This window comes from Neophocaena asiaeorientalis, unplaced genomic scaffold (genome assembly GCF_003031525.2).
Source record: "Neophocaena asiaeorientalis asiaeorientalis breed wild unplaced genomic scaffold, Neophocaena_asiaeorientalis_V1.1 scaffold11, whole genome shotgun sequence".
NCBI lineage: Eukaryota > Metazoa > Chordata > Mammalia > Artiodactyla > Phocoenidae > Neophocaena > Neophocaena asiaeorientalis.
Window position 1 is genome coordinate 2404776 of NW_020173124.1, and position 18321 is coordinate 2423096.

The 18321-nt window shown below is 37.3% G+C and overlaps 1 protein-coding gene across 1 annotated transcript in view; it reads left to right on the forward strand.

The window, feature by feature from the left end:
* The first annotated feature begins 7917 nt into the window (after positions 1-7917).
* Positions 7918-18321, forward strand: part of KYNU (kynureninase) — a 93096-nt gene continuing 82692 nt past the window's right edge. The window contains exons 1-2 of the mRNA XM_024744101.1: positions 7918-8041; positions 11920-12101. Of these exons, the coding sequence (XP_024599869.1) occupies positions 11933-12101 (169 nt within the window). The 5' untranslated portion in view covers positions 7918-8041; positions 11920-11932. The remainder of the gene's footprint in view (positions 8042-11919; positions 12102-18321) is intronic.

Sequence of the window (18321 nt, forward strand, 5' to 3'; positions counted from 1 at the left end):
AGAGGAGGATCTTGAAGAGTCACCTATGAACATCCACCCTTCATTGCCTCTCTTGATAGTCACTTTTAATATTTTAAAAATGTTTTAAGGAGAAGTGAGTTATTAAAGTAAAAGGAGGGCACTTGTATTTGTACTTGTACTGTGAAAAAAATTCTAGTGTATAAATCTTTGCCTTTTAATGGAAATTTTGCACGAGTGACATCAGCATCATGGCAGAAGACACTTTCTTTGTCTCACCCCTTCAATCTACACACAAACTACAACCAATGAAACATCCATAACTCAACAAAAGTGTTCTCTTAGCTTCATGGACTTGTATATCCAGTTCTTTCCTTAGGTTTGTAAATTTCTTAGCTATTATTTCTTTAAATAAACTCTCTACTCCCTTCTCCCTTTCTTCTTCTGGAATACCCATTATCTTTATACTGCCTTCTCTTTTGGAGTCAGATAGTCCTCATAGAGTTTATTCATTTAAAAAACAAACAAAAAAACTTAGTTCTTGCTCCTCTTCTCCCCGAATCATTTCTAGCTTTCTGTCTTTGAGCTTAATAATTCTCTTCCTTATGGTCTGCTCTATTTCCAATGCTCCATCTCACTTACTGAGTTTTTCAGCTCCAGAATTTCTGTTTGGTTCATTTTTAGAGTCTCAGTCTCTTTGGTAAAGTATTCCTTCTGATCATTAATTTTATTCCTGACCTCATTGAACTGCCTTTCTGAGTTTTCTTGTAGCTCATTGAGTTTCTTCATGACAGCTATTTTTAACTCTCTCTCAGTTAGATTCTGTGACTTTAAGTTTGTTTTCTGGAGAATTGTCAAAAGTCAATGAAAAAGAATTTTAAAGGAAGCCAGGAAAAAAAAAGGATAGTAAACTACAAAGGAACCCCCATCAGGCTATCAACAGATTCCTCAGCAGAAACTGCCATGATCAAGTGGGATTTATTCCAGGATGCATTGATGGTTCAACATCATAAATCAATAAACATAATTCAATACATTAACAACATGAAGGATAAAAATTACATGTTCATCTCAATACATGCAGAAAAACTATTTGACAAGACAAAAACTCTCAATAAAATGGGTATAGAATAAATACACCTCATCATAATAATAGCCATATATGATGAACTCACAGCTATCATACTCAATGGTAACAAACTGAAAGCTACCGCTTAATATCAGGAACAAGACAAGGATGCCCACTCTCACCACTCTTATTCAACGTAATACTGGAAGTCCTAGACAGAGCAACTAAGCAAGGAAAAGAAATAAAACACATTCAGACTGGAAGAGAAGAAGTAAAACTGGATGACATGATTTGTGGATGACATGATTATATATATTTGTGGATGACATGATTATATATAGAGAAAACTCTGAAGATACCACCAAAAAAATCTATTAGAAATAATAAACCAATACAGTAAGCTTGCAGAGCACAAAATCAATATAGAAAAATCTGTTGTGTTTTTGTACACTAACAACGAGCTAACAGAAAGAGAAATTAAGAAAACAATCTCATTTACAATCACAACAAAGAGAATAAAATACCTAGGAATAAATTTAACCAAACAGCTAAAAGACCTATATACTGAAAACTACAAGACATTGTTTAAAGAAATTGAAGAAGACATAAATAAATGGAAAGATATTTCATGCTCATGGATTGGAAGAATTAACATTGTTAAAGGTGTCCATATTACCTAAAGCAATCTACAGATTCAATGCAATCCCTATCATTATTCACAGAAATAGGACAAAAAACTCCTAAAATTTATATGGGACCACCAGAGACCCCAAAGAGCCAAAGCAATCCTGAGAAAAAACAACAAAGCTGAAGATATCATACTCCTGATTTCAAACTATATCATAAAGCTACTGTAGTCAGAACAGCATGATATTAGCAGAAAAACAGACACATAGATCAATGGAACATAATTGAGAGCCCAGAAATAGAACCACACATATATGGACAATTAATTTATGACAAAGAAGCAAAGAACCATACAAGGGAGAAAGGATCGTCTCTTCAATAACTGGTGTAGGGAACACTGGACAGCCAGATGCACAAGAATGCAACTAGACCACTATCTCACACCATACACAAAAATCAAAATGGATTGAAATTGAATGTAAGACCCTACACCATAAAACTACTATTTAGACAGTATGCTCTTTGATGGCAGTCTTAGTAATGTCTTTCTGGATATGTCTCCTCAGGCAAGGAAAAAAACAAAAAAACAAAATAAACAAGTGGGATTGCATCAAACTAAAAAGCTTCTGCACAGCAAAATCTACTGTCAATAAAATGAAAAGATAACCTACTGAATGGGGCATTTACAAATCATACATCTGATAAGGGGTTATATCCAAATATATAAAAGATTCGTTCAACTCAACAACAACTAAAAAACAAACAACCCAATTAAAAAATGGGTAGAGGACCTGAAGAGACATTTTTCCAAGGAAAATATACAGTTGGCCAATAGACACAGGAAAAGTTGTTTAACATCACTAATTATTAGGGAAATGCAAATCAAACCCACAAATATCACCTTATGCCCATTAGAATGACTATGATCAAAAAGGCAAGAAATAACAAGTGTTGGACAGAATGTGGAGAAATGGGAACCCTTGTGTAGTGCTGGTGGGAATGTAAACTGGTGCAGTCACTATGGAAAACAATATGGAGATTACAAAAAAAATTAAGAATAGAACTATCATACGATTCAGCTAATTTGCTTCCAGGTATTTTTCTGAAGAAAACAAAAACACTAATTCAAAAAGATATAGGCACCCCTATGTTCATCGCAGCATTGTTTACAATAGCCAAGATATGGAAACAACCTAAGTGCCCATTTATGGAATGAATGGAAAAGATGTGGTGTATATATATATATATATATATATACACACACACACACACACAAAGGAATACAACTCAGCCATAAAAAAAGTAATATTGCCATTTTCAACAACATGGGTGGACCTAAAAGGTATTATGCTAAGTGAAGTAAGTCAGATGGAGAAAGACAAATAACATATGATTTCACTCATATGTGGCATATAAAAAACAAAACCTCAGAAAACCTCTCCTTATCAAGAGGATAATAGCAGTAACATTACTTTGAGAAAGTCAGTTATTAAATAAACAAACAGTAAAGGCATAACTACTACTACAAAATGGTTTATTTGAAAGCAAGCCCTTGCTTTAGAGTGGGAGTTTTAAAATCCTTAATGGTCATTTTCTAATTCATTAAAGTTCCTCTATTCAGATGTGATGACTCATTGAAATAGGGCCAGCAATATTAAAAGGATTTGCCTATTTCAAAACTGTTTTGAATCTCTTTGTAGCTCAGCTCTGATTCTTTTATCTGCTTACTATTTGAATACAGAGGAAAAAATAGATAATTTTGTTAATTCCAGTTCTTCATATACACAATCAGATATTTGGGCAAATCGATATGCAAACATATCTAATAGAGAATATTCAACTTCCCCTGCTAGAGCACAACATATAGATTGACTTGAATGCCTCTGAATTTAACACTGAGGGGGAAAATTTGATCTAGGAAAAAGTGCCTGGGTTATAGGAATTTTAGTCTACAAATGAATTCTTTTAATATTTAATTAATTAATTAATTTGGTTGTGCTGGGTCTTAGCTGCGGCAGCCAAGCTTCTTTTTTTTTTTCTTTCAACAAATTTTATTGCTTATATTCTATGAGCCAAGCTTCTTAATTGCCGCTCACCTGCTCCTTAGTTGAGGCTCTCTGGCTCCTTAGTTGTGGCATGCATGTAGGGTCTAGTTCCCTGACCAGGGATCGAACCTGGGCCCTCTGCATTGGGAGCCTGGAGTCTTAACCACTGAGCCACCAGGGAAGTCCCTACAAATGAATTTTAAGTACCAACTGGCAAAATGTCATTTGCTTATAATAAACCCTTGTATTTTTTCTCAAAAAAAAAAAAAACTAAAAAAACTAAAATACTGAATATAGAGGATAGGAAAGCCCGTGCTCACTACTGGGGAATTTTTCTAATAACCAGAATATATATCTCATAGGAAAGAGAGAACAGATTATCTATTTAGCCTAGTGATTTACTGTTATTTGCTTTCCCTGTTAGATGTGACGGAGAGGGAGAAGAGGGAAGAGAGGAGGGGAAAAGAGTGGAGGAGAAGAAGAGGAGGGGCGAGAAGGGGTGAGGACAGGAGGGAGGTAATGGAGAAGAAAGAAGAAAAGGGAGAGGGGCAAGAGAGAGAGAAAAGGCAGGGGAGGAGGATTAAGGAGAGTAGAGGAAGAGGGGGGAGGGAAGGGAGTAAGAAGGGGGAAGGATAAAAAGGGAAGGCAAGAGAAGAAGGCAGGGAAGGAAAGGAAAGGAGGGAGAAAAGGAAAGGGGAAGGGGAAGAAAAGAGGAGAGAGAATTTGGGGGGGGTGTTCTGTTCTTGATATTGTTCCAATATTTTCCCCTACCCATGAAAGATTTGGCATTCCTTGGCTTCAGAATGAAATTGCTTGACAAGAACCCCCTGACCTGGGTTTTGAGAGAACTTATGTTATGTTGGTTAACCCTAAGAGGAAGGGGAAAGAGTGTTGGCAGTGCAGAGTGATGAGGCTGGGAAAGGAGAGGCAGAAGGGAAGAGAGAGAAGGAAGCTACTAGGCTGGCCCCAGAGTATTTTGCTATGTGTAAAACGTCTGGGGTATTTCCAACATCCCCTTGGAAGAAGAAGGAAGGAGAGTCCTAATAATGACTCAGATTAAATTTCCCTCCACAGAAGTGAGAAGCGAGTTCCTACATGTTTTTACTTAATTAGAAAAAATAGATCTATGTGAAAGTTCCTATATACTGTAGGGGAGGAAAAATAATTTTCCCTCTACCCTTCTGAGTTCTTAGCTGAGATCCCTGTAATAAAAGACAGATTAACAAGAGAAAAAAAAAAAAAAAAAACACGTAAGTTTATTAACATGAATACCTCATGTATACACAGGAAATATCCAGGAGAAAATGAATAACTCTCAGAGCTGGCTTAGAATTCAGGCTAAATTCCCATCTTAATAGGGTAGGGAAGAGGAATGTATGCCACTTCGTGGAGAATAAACGATTTTTAGGAAAGATCAATGGGCCCTTAGAAGAAAGGATGAGAGATAGAAATAGTTTGTGACAAGGTCTGTCTGTGTGTGGTGTGGACTTCTAGTCTCTTCTGTGATAAGACTCAATCTCCCCTGGTTAATGAAACTTCTGAGGAGGGCATTTATGAAAATTGGATTCCTTTCAGATCTATCTTTAGGCAGATAAAGGGAGTTCAGAGACATCCTCTCCCTGCATTTCCTGTTTTTCAAGTGCCTACAGCTCATAATAGTCAATATGCCACAGTGGCATATTTTGTGGTGACATGTCCTGAACTACTACAGTTCTATTTTGGGGTGGCATATTATGCTACCCTTCAACATCCAAGTTTGAGACTGCAGCTTTTTATCAGTCCGTCCTCACTGGCCCCCAAGGTTCTCTTTTACTTCTACAGAACACTTTTAATAGTTGGACCTGAACTGGCCACCAACCAGCATCTTTGCCTTAGTCACATACTCGTTTTTACTTACTGAACATTTAGCATTAGAGCTTCATAGTTGGATCTGTAGCCTTGGATTCTTACAGAAACAGTTTGCTACACTGAATTTAATTTGATTAATAATACTGTGAGCCCCGACTGAAGTCTACTACTTTATGCCACACACTGGTCCAGCCTTAGTGAATAAGCCTTGAAGAGTAAATATAAAATTCACTGTTTAAGAATCAGTTTTTGAGAGAACAGACTTTCCCTCATATCCCCAATCAGCAATTTTGATGGAAGGAAATGAATCATCTTCTGAAAAAAAACCAACCTAATTCAACAGATATTTTCTTAGCTCTATTCATGGGTAAACTCTGAAGAGGATAAAATCAAATTTTCTGCCTTTCAGAGACATATCATGTTACAGGCCAGATGACATACATGGAAATTAAAAGACAACTCTGAATTGGTGCATTTATCCTGGCAACATGTTTCCTCTTTCTGTTTCCAAAAAGGAAGAAATTGAAGCTCACTCTGTTCTTTCTTTTCCCGCCACAGCTGGCCTTGCAGTGGATCTTTCTTTCACCACTCCTGTCACGACTTATCTCACAATCCTTTATATTTTTAGGGGCTTATGTGAGTATTATAAAGATTTTATAATGGAAAACCATTATATCCCCAGGAACAAAGAATATTCTTAATACTTTTTAAAAAATGAATGAAGGTAACAGATTAAAAAAGACAGATATACAAAATATAAGAACTAGAATGACAGCTTAGACCTCCACGCAAGTTCTTTAAAAGTGGCTATGTTAAACAATAGTTTTTAAGACAATCTTTTTATGGCATGGTCTTTAACATTATCAAAAGACATTAGAAGAAGTAGTGTGAAAGCAAGACACTTTATCTCTACTTCTATATGTACCTATATCTGTCTCCTGTAGTTAAAGGAGTATAATTCTCCTACCAAAAGTGACACAGACTTCACCCTCAGGCTCACTTCCTGGATATTAGAACTGGACAAATTGTCTAACACTCTTATAGCATAAGGAATAAGCAAAATAGAAAAAAAAACACAAAATTTGAGATACTCTGGATTCAAAGTTTTACTCTTCCAACTTAATAAAATTAAGACACTCTACTTACTCTATAGTATTATTGTAATGATAAGGTTCATGAGATGAAATACATTTTCTTTTCACTGTTCAATTACTTGTATGAAAGTGACTTCATGTCTTTTATCCCCATCTCTCATACACTGGAGGGTAATGCTTTTGGTCTGGTTAACTAAAAAAAAATAGGGACATGTTACTTATTAACTTATGTGTCTTGGTACACTGGCTCTCTAGGTACATTGTTTTATGTCTCAGTAATCTTGATGGAAAGGTACTTTTATGTCTCCATCTGATAGATGACATATAAGACTCACCACAGGTGAGGTAAATTGTCCAGAGTTACACAGCAAACATATGGTAGAGATGATTGAATCAAATAATGCTATACCTGGTATGGTGTGGGGCTCAACAACCGGTGGATGTACAAGTGAGTTAATTATTCAGGCCCAGTCTCTATCTTTGGTCTTCATTCTGAAACATTTTGCTCTTGGTTTTTGATACCTAAAAGGATATTCACTAAAAGACCCAAGCTCAGGAATAAGCTAAAGAGATAATGAAGGTAGAACAATAGATAGCCCACAGGCTTAAAGGAATAATTTCCATTTATGAAGTTTCCTAGACTAGTTTCCACTTGATCTTCAAACTCTAACTCTTTCTTCCTTGATTGTTTTGTTAACGGTTAATTTAGGACTTTCTAAAATCCACCTATTGGGCAATAAAGTATATTCTAGAATTGAGGGCCAATATTAAACTTTCGACTAAAATGTTAATTCATTAAATATCAAACTCTACCTTCAGACTAGAAACTTACAGTGCTTTTGACAGTGGGGTACTGCCTCAAAATCTAAGTTCTCCTTATCTCCCAGAGTTGGGAAAGAACTTTTCTCCAGTCCTTAGTGTATTCCATAGCCCAAAGCAAGGAAGGATTGCAAATTTGGGGATTTAGTTCCTGGACAAACTCATTGGTTCATTTCACACAAAAATGAGGATAATCTATTTACTCTATAGGATTATTATAGGATATAGCTCACATTCTCAAAGGTCTTAGTTGGAGGACAAAGAAGTGTTTATCTAAGTGTAAAGGTCAGAGCCCCTTAGGGAGCTGCCCTAAGCAGAGCCCCTAGTGTTTGAAATAGAGAGCAGAAGCAGCATTTTGTTTAGATGTTTGTCAGTGATTGGAGATTTACAATCAGCATACACAGAGTGGGAAGAACTAAAGTTAGCTCACAGATTCCCCGGAGGGTGGAGTCTGAGCAGAAGTGCTTTCAATTTCTCACCCAGAAGTCTGGCCTATCAATTTGTAAGGAACTCTTGAGAGGTTTTTTTTTTTGTTGAAGCAGAAACACTGCGAGCTGTGGACCCCACTGGAATCCTAGCCGGTAAGCCCTGAGACACTGATATATATACTCTGTACACAAATATACATTCAGTGATTTTTCTAAAGGGATATTCTGCTAGAATTCTTGTCATAATGCTTTAGAGGTTTCTTCTGCCAGTTTCTTCTCTTTTTCTCCTCCAAATTATTTTCATAAAAACAGTGCAACACCCTAAAAGTGTTCTCACCTTTAAAATTGCGAGTTAAATGAAGAGATTTTTACCAATATAGTAAAAAAAGAATTGATGTCAATAGTATACTGCAATTCATCTACTAAAATATAGTTATAGTTGAATAAATTAATCTTGGTACTCGAGTTTAAATGGTAAGATTTGATCAAAATTCAAATTATTAAATAAGCTTTAGGTCTTTTGTTTTCTGGTAACTCTAGTTGTCTTTAGTGCTGTTAGTCATACTCAATTTTTGTTTAGAGAAGTGAAAATGTCTGCTTCTTGAGTGAGGTTTCTTCCCCTTTCACTCTGTGAAATGTTTGCCTAAGAATGGAAAGTTGATACACATTTTTTCTACATAGGTAAAAGAGTTTCTTTTTTCTTTCCTGCTTTTACTTTGAGGACGGAGGGGTGTTTTTTAGGTAGTAATATTGGAGCAAATGCATTGAACTTATTAATGTGAAACTCAGCATATAATTCATATAAGCTTAGATATGAAGTATGCAGCTATGTCAGTGATGTCACTCATTCCTCAAACAATGATATATTTAAAGAACACTGTTCTACGCACATATATTAAGTAATACTTTCTTTCTCAATGAAAAGCTACACACTTTCTTCATAATTTGCTTTACCAGGTTCTAATCTTTGGACTCAAGTGAATAATTTGCTCATTTCAGGCATGAAACCTGAAACTGTGTAAAGATTAACTACTGGGTACTCATTGTCATTTACTTAACTATTTAACCTTAGACCTGTGGGTAACTAGGAGATCCTGAATTCCGTAATTCCATTAAAAAATTTTTAAGAGTTTCAGCTGTCTAAATAAAATTGAAAACACAATTTACAAAATTTCAAAAGCTAAATTGACAGTAAAATGGCAATTTCCATCACAAGGTACTAATATGAAGATATATTATGAGACTATCTTTTATCTCTTTAGAAAGGAATTTACTTAAATAATTTTATTTGATCCTAACCATGATCTTCTGAAGTAGAATTTAAGATAGTTTTACATAATATTGCAGCAGAGAAATGTTAGGAGACTCGCCTAAGACCATATATGTACATGTCCACTTTTAAAATAAAATTAACACTAAATACATGAAGTATAAAATTTGGAATTTTTTTTTTTTTTGCGGTACGCAGCCCTCTCACTGCTGTGGCCTCTCCCATTACGGAGCACAGACTCCGGACGTGCAGGCTCAGCGGCCATGGCTCACGGGCCCAGCTGCTCCACGGCATGTGGGATCTTCCTGGACCGGGACACGAACCCGTGTCCCCTGCATCAGCAGGCGGACTCTCAACCACAGCGCCACCAGGGAAGCCCTGCTTCTGTTCTGTCGGAAGCTGTACCTGTTGGCAGGGTGGTACCCAGTTTGCTCTTCTGGAAAGACTATTTCACCAGCAGGTATCTTACTGTCAGTGCAGGTGAGGTTTTGACACCTGGGCTATGACAGGCCCAGAAGTAGGACCAGCACTTTAACCTTTGCCTGGCTGGGACTGAAAGGATTAAAAAGAGCAATAGCCTGTGGTGCTTTGCAGACTGAGTACAGGGCTGAAAAAAGAAATAAAGGGAGAGAAAGGGAATGAACCAAAGAAACATCAAAAGGAAAATCAAGAAACAAGATTGAAAGAAAAAAAAGTGAGAGGTTCAAGTCTTGGGTCAGGAATTCTTCTCTGCACATTCCACCCACATGCCCTGTCAAAGACAAGCACAATTTGACTCAGCTCCTCAGGCAAGTGCAGTCCCAAATTGTGAGCTCTATTATCCTTCTCTTTCATTTTTGTTTCTACTCTATTGATTCCAGAGTTTGGTCTCAAAATAGGGGAAAATGACACTGATCCCTCAGAATTGTTACAGGGATTAAATAAGAAACAAATATAGAGAGGATAATGAGTTAATACAAATATTTTTTTAAATGAAGTTGAATTTTATTGCTAATATGATGGTAGAAAATTAATTTGTGTATTGATTTAGATAACCCAGTTAGAGTTTAGAGTCAACCCTGATGAACTCTGAAAGTGCTGACTCTCCAAAGGAAGTCTCAAATACAAGGCAAGCTCTCTTGATTCTGAATCCCATTGAAAATGTTCCTTTAATTATTTCCTCTGTAGTTGGAATGAGGAGGGTATTCCTCTAGTAACAGTCATTAATCCTGTCAAATAATTCACCAAGCTATTTTGTGAATCTTATTCAATTGCCATTTTGGGGGGAACACTCTATCTGAAAGGCACTGCTCAGGAATGGGTTGACTACAAAGATAAATTAAACAAGATTCAGGCGCCCAGGTAGAATACAGTTCAATAGTAACTCAATCAAGCTACCATAAGTAATGGGTTTATAGTAAAGACACACTTGATAGAAAAGCTCCAGGTTTGATTCCCTCCAGACTGTGGGTCACCACACGGGCAAGAGGGTGTCAAGGCTAGATTGTGTCCTAGCCTCTTCTACTCACTTCAGTGTGGTTTTCCCCTCATTCTCCTGATGTGTAGTTGATGCTCAGCCAGCCTTTAGGTTTTTTCAGAGGAAATTGCTTCATATGTAGTTGTAGACTCATTGTGTCTGTGGGGTCAAGTGAGTTCAGTATCTTCCTGCACTGCCATCTTAAACAGGAAGCCTCTCCTATTCTTGCTCAATTTTAAAAAACTAAAACTTTGGGAAATAAAATATAAAGACTAATTACAAAATAAATATAAATATAAAACTCCATTGTCATTTATCCCTTTCCAAAATTTAAGTTTTCTTTCCAAAAGGGTGGGAAGTGTTAGATGATGACTAAAGGAAGCAGGATGTGGTTTCAAGAAAGGGTCCTGCTTTGTTCAAAGATGCTCTGGGGGCTTCCCTGGTGGCGCAGTGGTTGAGAGTCCATCTGCCGATGCAGGGGACACGGGTTCGTGCCCCGGTCCGGGAAGATCCCACATGCTGTGGAGCGGCTGGGCCCGTGAGCCATAGCCGCTGATCCTGCATGTCTGGAGCCTGTGCTCCACAACAGGAGAGGCCACAACAGTGAGAGGCCTGCGTACCGCAAAAAAAAAAAAAAAGATGCTCTGTATGACTGTGAAAGAGAAGTTTCTCATTAGCAGCAGCAGGTAGATCTCTTTGGTCTTCATATGGCAAAAATTACTAACATTATTTAAGGTGTTTAAATACTTTTTCATCGATATTGTTTTTATTCACAATAAAGAATTTGTTAAGGTTCTATTGTATATATGTTCATATTTTTAAAACTATGATCCAAGAATCATTGGGGAGGGGAGAGTGGAGGTGGGCTAGGGAGAAGGAGGATAAGCTAGTTGGGGCACTGCTCTTCTATACTTTTCACAAAAGCATCTTTACTGTTACCTCCTAGTAAGACACCTAAAGGAAAAAGTGCTGACATTATATATGTTTGAACAACAGTAATTTGGACCACTTCTCAGAAAATAAAAATGGAAAGAGCTTACTTACTTGAGAGCTTACTTTGTCTTGAGTACCATTACCTAATTCAGTCCTTTCAGCATCCCTAAGTCACTATTATTTTCATTATTATGTGCATGAGAAAAACTCAGGCATGGGGTTTAATGTTGATTGTTAATTATATTATTCGTGAGGTTGGGAAGATGAGAAGCTTAGTTAAAACAAAAGGTGTTTTACCTAAAAGCTAATTTTCTACCAAAAAAAAATGGTGGTGGCTAGATTATTTTTAATTTTTTTCAAATTAATTTTTAGAGGAGAACTTATAATGGAACCTTCACCTCTTGAGTTACCAGCTAACACAGTCCGACGCATCGCATCTGAACTTAGATGTCACCCAACAGATGAGAGGGTTGCCCTCCGCCTCGATGAGGAAGATAAGCTGAGGCACTTCAGGGAGTGTTTTTATATTCCCAAAATGCAGGATCTGCCTCCAAGTAAGAATACTGGAAAGGGTTTTACTTTTCTTAATTAATTTATTAACATATTTGCTACTGCATGTGTTCATCATAAATCTTTGAAAATCATTGTTCTGTTACATAATAGAGCCATTGCAATTGTGTCCACAAAACAGCAGGCTCCTGGTGGTATTAATTCAACTTGTCAGCCTACCTTAGTCTCAGATTCTATGTGTTTCCTCTCCTCTTCTGAAGAAAATACTTACAGGGTTCTTATACTGTCATCTAGTTCTCTGAATGATAGAGTTACTGATTGAAAATTGTAGCAGATGCATTTACTTGTTCTCTTAAGCACTCAGAGCTCAAAACAATTCTTTTTCAATACAGTATTAGAATACCTCTTGTTTTGTGGCACCTAGTTCATGATAATATATTTGTCTAAGAGAGAATATTATTTTGGAACTTGGACATATTAGGAAGGATGTTACATAAGTAGCCATCTTTGTGTGTTGAGGCATGTATGACTTACAAAAAATAATTAAATAAATAAAATCAATGCCTAAGAAATGCATATTGCATTTCAAAAAATTAATACAGTAAACTGACTTTGTTCTTGTTTTGGAGGATGTTCTGTTTAAAACAAACTAGGTAGCACAGGTAAAAAAAATGAAACAATTTTTCATATTTGGCTTAGCTCCATTTTCCATCAATGAAAAAGTTTACAAGTTGAATAGAATTGATCCACCAAAATGGGTTTCACATACTTAATAATTCAGTCTAATTTCCTTTTTTCTTCAGATTAACTGTGGCGGGTACAATTTTGGATAGTCATAATCCAAGAGCATCAGCTAATATGATTTTAAGATGAGATTGGGTCACATAACTGTCATATTTGGTTTATATTTTATTATGTAACACAGTATGGCACTTTGTAAAATTATGGAAGTGTAAAATAAAAGGAAGCCTAGTATCCAATTTAAAGTTGCTTACTTTCTGCCCTGCAAACCGGTTCATCTGTACCATTTTTCTAGGTTCCACATATATGCGTTAATATACGATATCTGTTTTTCTCTTTCTGACTTGCTTCACTCTGTTTGACAGTCTCTAGATTCATCCACATCTCTACAAATGACCCAATTTTTTCCTTTTTACGGCTGAGTAATATTCCATTGCATATATGTACCACAACTTCTTTATATTTGTTTTTATTTCCATTATTCTAGGAGGTGGACCAAAAAAGTTCTTGCTGTGATTTATGTCAAAAAGTGTTCTTCCTATGTTTTCCTCTAAGAGTTTTATAGTGTCCAGTCTTATATTTAGGTGTCTAATCCATTTTGACTTTATTTTTGTGTATGGTGTTAGGGAATATTCTAATTTCATTCTTTTACATAATGCTGTCCAGTTTTACCAGCACCACTTATTGAAGAGACTGTCTTTTCTCCATTGTACATCCTAGCCTCCTTTGTCATAGATTAGTTGACCATAGGGGCCTGGGTTTATCTCTGGGCTTTCTATCCTGTTCCATTGATCTATATTTCTGTCTTTCTGCCAGTACCATATTGTCTTGATTACTGAAGTCAGGGAGTCTGATTCCTCCAGCTCCCCTGTTTTCCCTCAAGACTGCTTTAGCTATTTGGGGTCTTTTGTGTCTCCATACAAATTTTATGATTTTTTGTTCTAGTCCTATAAAAAATGCTATTGGTAATTTGATAGGGATTGCACTGAATCTGTAGATTGTTTTGGGTAATATGGTCATTTTCACAATATTGATTCTTCCAATCCAAGAACATGGTATATCTCTCCATCTGTTGGTATCATCTTTAATTTCCTTCATCAGTGTCTTATAGTTTTCTGCATACAGGTCTTTTGTCTCTCTAGGTAGGTTTATTCCTAGGTATTTTATTCTTTTTGTTGCAATGGTAAATGGGAGTGTTTCCTTAATTTCTCTATCAGATTTTTCATCATTAGTGTATAGGAATGCAAGAGATTTCTGTACATTAATTTTGTATCCTGCAACTTTACCAAATTCACTGATTAGCTCTAGTAGTTTTCTGGTGGCATTTTTAGGATTTTCTATGCATAGTATCATGTTATCTGCAAACTGACAGTTTTATTTATTCTTTTCCAATTTGTATTCCTTTTATTTTTCTTCCCTGATTGCCATGGCTAGGACTTACAAAACTATGTTGAATAATAGTGGTAAGAGTGCACATCCTAGGCTCATTCCTGATCTCAGAGGAAATGCTTTCAGTTTTTCAGCATTGAGAATGATGAGTATTTTTTGATTTTCTCTTTGATTTCTTCAGTGATCTCTTGCTTATTAAGTAACGTATTGTTGAGCCTCCATGTGTTTGTGCTTTTTACGTTTTTTTTCCCTCTAATTCATTTCTAATCTCATAGCGCTGTGGTCAGAAAAGATGCTTGATATGATTCAAATTTTCTTAAATTTACTGTGGCTTGATTTGTGATGCAAGGTGTGATCTATCCTGGAGAATGTTGTGTGTGCACTTGAAAAGAAAGTGTAATCTGCTGTTTTTGGATGGAATGTCCTATAAATATCAATTAAATCTATCGGGTCTATTGTGTCATTTAAAGCTTGTGTTTACTTATTAATTTTCTGTCTGGATGATCTGTCCATTGGTGTAAGTGAGGTGTTAAAGTCCCCCACTATTATTGTGTTACTGTCAATTCCCTGTTTTACAGCTGTTAGCAGTTGCCTTATGTATTGAGGTGCTCCTATGTTGGGTGCATATATATTTATAATTGTTATATCTTCTTCTTGGATTGATCCCTTGATCATTATGTAGTGTCCTTCCTTGTCTCTTGTAACATTCTTTATTTTAAAGTCTATTTTATCTGATATGAGTATTGCTACTCCAGCTTTCTTTTGATTTCCATTTGCATGGAATACCTTTTTCCATCCCCTCACTTTCAGTCTGAATGTGTCCCTAGGTCTGAAGTGGGTCTCTTTTAGACAGCATATATATGTGTCTTGTTTTTGTATCCATTCAGCACGCCTGTGTCTTTTGGTTGGAACATTGAATCCATTCACTTTTAAGGTAGTTATCGATATGTATGTTCTTATTACCATTTTCTTAATTGTTTTGGGTTTGTTTTCGTAGGTCCTTTTCTTCTCTTCTGTTTCCCACTTAGAGAAGTTCCTTTAGCATTTGTTGTAGAGCTGGTTTGGTGGTGCTGAATTCTCTTAGCTTTTGCTTGTATATTTCCTTTCCCATGTAAGGGAAGTTTTCAACTATAATCTCTTCAAATATTTTCTCCGTCCTTTCTCTCTCTCTTCTCCTTCTGGGACCCCTATAACGTGAATGCTGTTGTGCTTATTGTTGTTCCAGTGGTCTCTTAGGCCCTCTTCATTCTTTTTTCTTTATTCTGTTCCACAGCAGTGAATTCCACCATTCTTTCTTCCAGGTCACTTATCCGTTCTTCTGCCTCAGTTATTCTGCTATTGATTCCTTCTAGTGTAGTTTTCATTTGAGTTATTGTGTTGTTCATCTCTGTTTGTTTGTTCTTTAATTCTTCTAGGTCTTCGTTAAACATTTCTTGCATCTTCTCGATCTTTGCCTCCATTCTTTTTCCGAGGTCCTGGATCATCTTCACTCTCGTTATTCTGAATTCTTTTTCTGGAAGGTTGTTGCCTATCTCCACTTCATTTAGTTGTTTCTCTGGGGTTTTTTCTTGTTCCTTCATCTGGTACATAGCCCTCTGCCTTTTCATCTTGTCTGTCTTTCTGTGAATGTGGTTTTTGTTCCACAGGCTGCAGGATTGTAGTCCTTCTTGCTTCTGCTGTCTGCCCTCTGGTGGATGAGGCTATCTAAGTGGCTTGTGCAAGTTTCCTGATGGGAGAGACTGATGCTGGGTAGAGCTGGCTGTTCCTTTGGTGGGCAGAGCTCAGTAAAACTTTAATCCACTTGTCTGCTGATGGGTGGGGCTGGGTTCCCTCCCTGTTGGTTGTTTGGCCTGAGGCGACCCAACACTGGAGCCTACCCAGGCTCTTTGGTGGGGGTAATGGAAGACTCTGGGGGGGCTCACGCCAAGGATTACTTCCCAGAACTTCTGCTGCCAGTTTCCCTGTCCTCACAGTGACACACAGCCACCCCCTGCCTCTGCAGGGGAGCCTCCAACACTAGCAGGTAGGTCTGGTTCAGTCTCCCCTGGGGTCACTGCTTCTTCCCCTGGGTCCCCATGCGCACACTACTTTGTGTGTGCCCTCCGAGAGTGGAGTCTCTGTTTCCCCCAGTCCTGTCAGAGTCCTGCAATCAAATCCCACTAGCCTTCAATGTCTGATTCTCTAGGAATTCCTCCTCCCGTTCCCAGGCCCCTAGATTGGGAAGCCTGATGTGGGGCTCAGAACGTTCACTCCAGTGGGTGGATGTCTGTGGTATGTTTTCTCCAGTCTGTGAGTCACCCACCCAGCAGTTATGGGATTTGACTTTATCGTGATTGTGCCCCTCCTACCGTCTCATTGTGGCTTCTCCTTTGTCTTTGGATGTGGGGTATCTTTTTTGGTGAGTTCCTGTGTCTTCCTGTCAATGATTGTTCAGCAGTTAGTTGTGATTCTGGTGTTCTTGTAAGAGGGAGTGAGAGCACGTCTTTCTACTCCACCATCTTGAACCAATCTCCATAATTTCTTCATTACATTTTTGATCCCCTTCTCTCTCTGTCTTCTAAAATCCCTATAATGTGAATATTGGCATGCTTAATGTTATCATAGACATCTCTTAAATTGCTTTCAGTTTTTAAAAAATTTACTTTTCAGTCTGCTGTTCCAACTGGGTGATTTCCATAATTTTATCTTTCAGATCACTTTTGCATTCTTCTGTATCACTTAGTCTGTTATTCATTCCTTCTAATGTGTTTATTTTAGCTACTGAATTATTTAGTTTTGATTGGGTCTTTTTTATATTTTCTAGTTCCTTGTTAAAATATCAGTGTTTAGATCAATTATTTTTTTCTAATTCAGTCAACATTTTTATTAACAATGTTTTGAATTCTTTGGTAAATTATTTATTTATGTTTTATTACTTTTTTCAACGGCTTCCTCTTGTTCTTTCAATTGTGGGTAGTTCTTCTGACTTTTCAGTTCACTTAACTTTGCCTCTATGAATTTACATGAAACAGTTACCTACTGTGGTCTTGAAGGGATGTTCTTAGGTTGGAGCATCCCTGTGCAGACTGCGTGTGCCCAATGCTTTTGGTGGGAGAGCTGGATTTGATATGGATACTAGTCACATCTTCTTCCAGGGTGTGCTGGCAGCTATCTTATGATGTGAGTATCTCATGACTTGGTTAGGTGAAGGTCAGAAAGTTCTTCCTACACTAGCCATTTCTCAGATTCCTTCAGCTTAAAACATCCAATATGCCAAGGTGCTCTATTTTTTTAAATACTTTTTAAAAAATTAATTAGTTTATTTATTTTTGGCTGCTTTGGGTCTTTGTTGCTGTGTGCAGGCTTTCTCTAATTGTGGTGAGCAGGGGCTACTCTTCATTGCGGTGCCCAGGCTTCTCATCGTGGTGGCTTCTCGTTTCAGAGCACGGGCTCTAGGTGCAAGGGCTTCAGTAATTGTGGCACACAGGCTCACTAGTTGTGGCTCGTGGGCTCTAGAGCACAGGCTCAGTAGTTGTGGCACACGGGCTTAATTACTCAGCGGCATGTGGGATCTTCCCGGACCAAGGTCCGTGTCCCCTGCATTGGCAGGAAGATTCTTAACCACTGTGCCACCAGAGAAGTCCAAGGTGCCATATTTTGAGGTAGCATGTCCTGAACCCCATGACTGCCAAGAGTACCAACTTTTAATAAGAAATTTTCTTATCATTCTTCAGAGAAGAGAAGCCTAGGCCCCCACAGCTTAAAGTCCTGTTTGTCTTTCATGTTGTAAAGATCTGATGGCATTAGGTCGGAGAGTGGTGTGTTATCTCTTCATTCTTGTGAAGCACTTTCTTGATACTCTATTCTACCTATTTACATAATGCCAACTAACGCTCACATGGTGACATTTGATGTGCTTTGAGACAAAAAACAAACAAAGAAAACCAAAACTCAACCAAGTAAAAGGAAAATAGTTTAGGATGGGGAACCACACTTTGGGGAGGCATGAGATGAGATAATTCAGTTTACAATTCCACTTTTTTTCACACTGAACACATTTTAAAAATGACTTTCTAAGTAAAAGTAACCCAATACCTATTTATCTGTAAAATGGTCACCAATGAAAGAACAAGACAAAAAAAAAAAAAAAAAAAA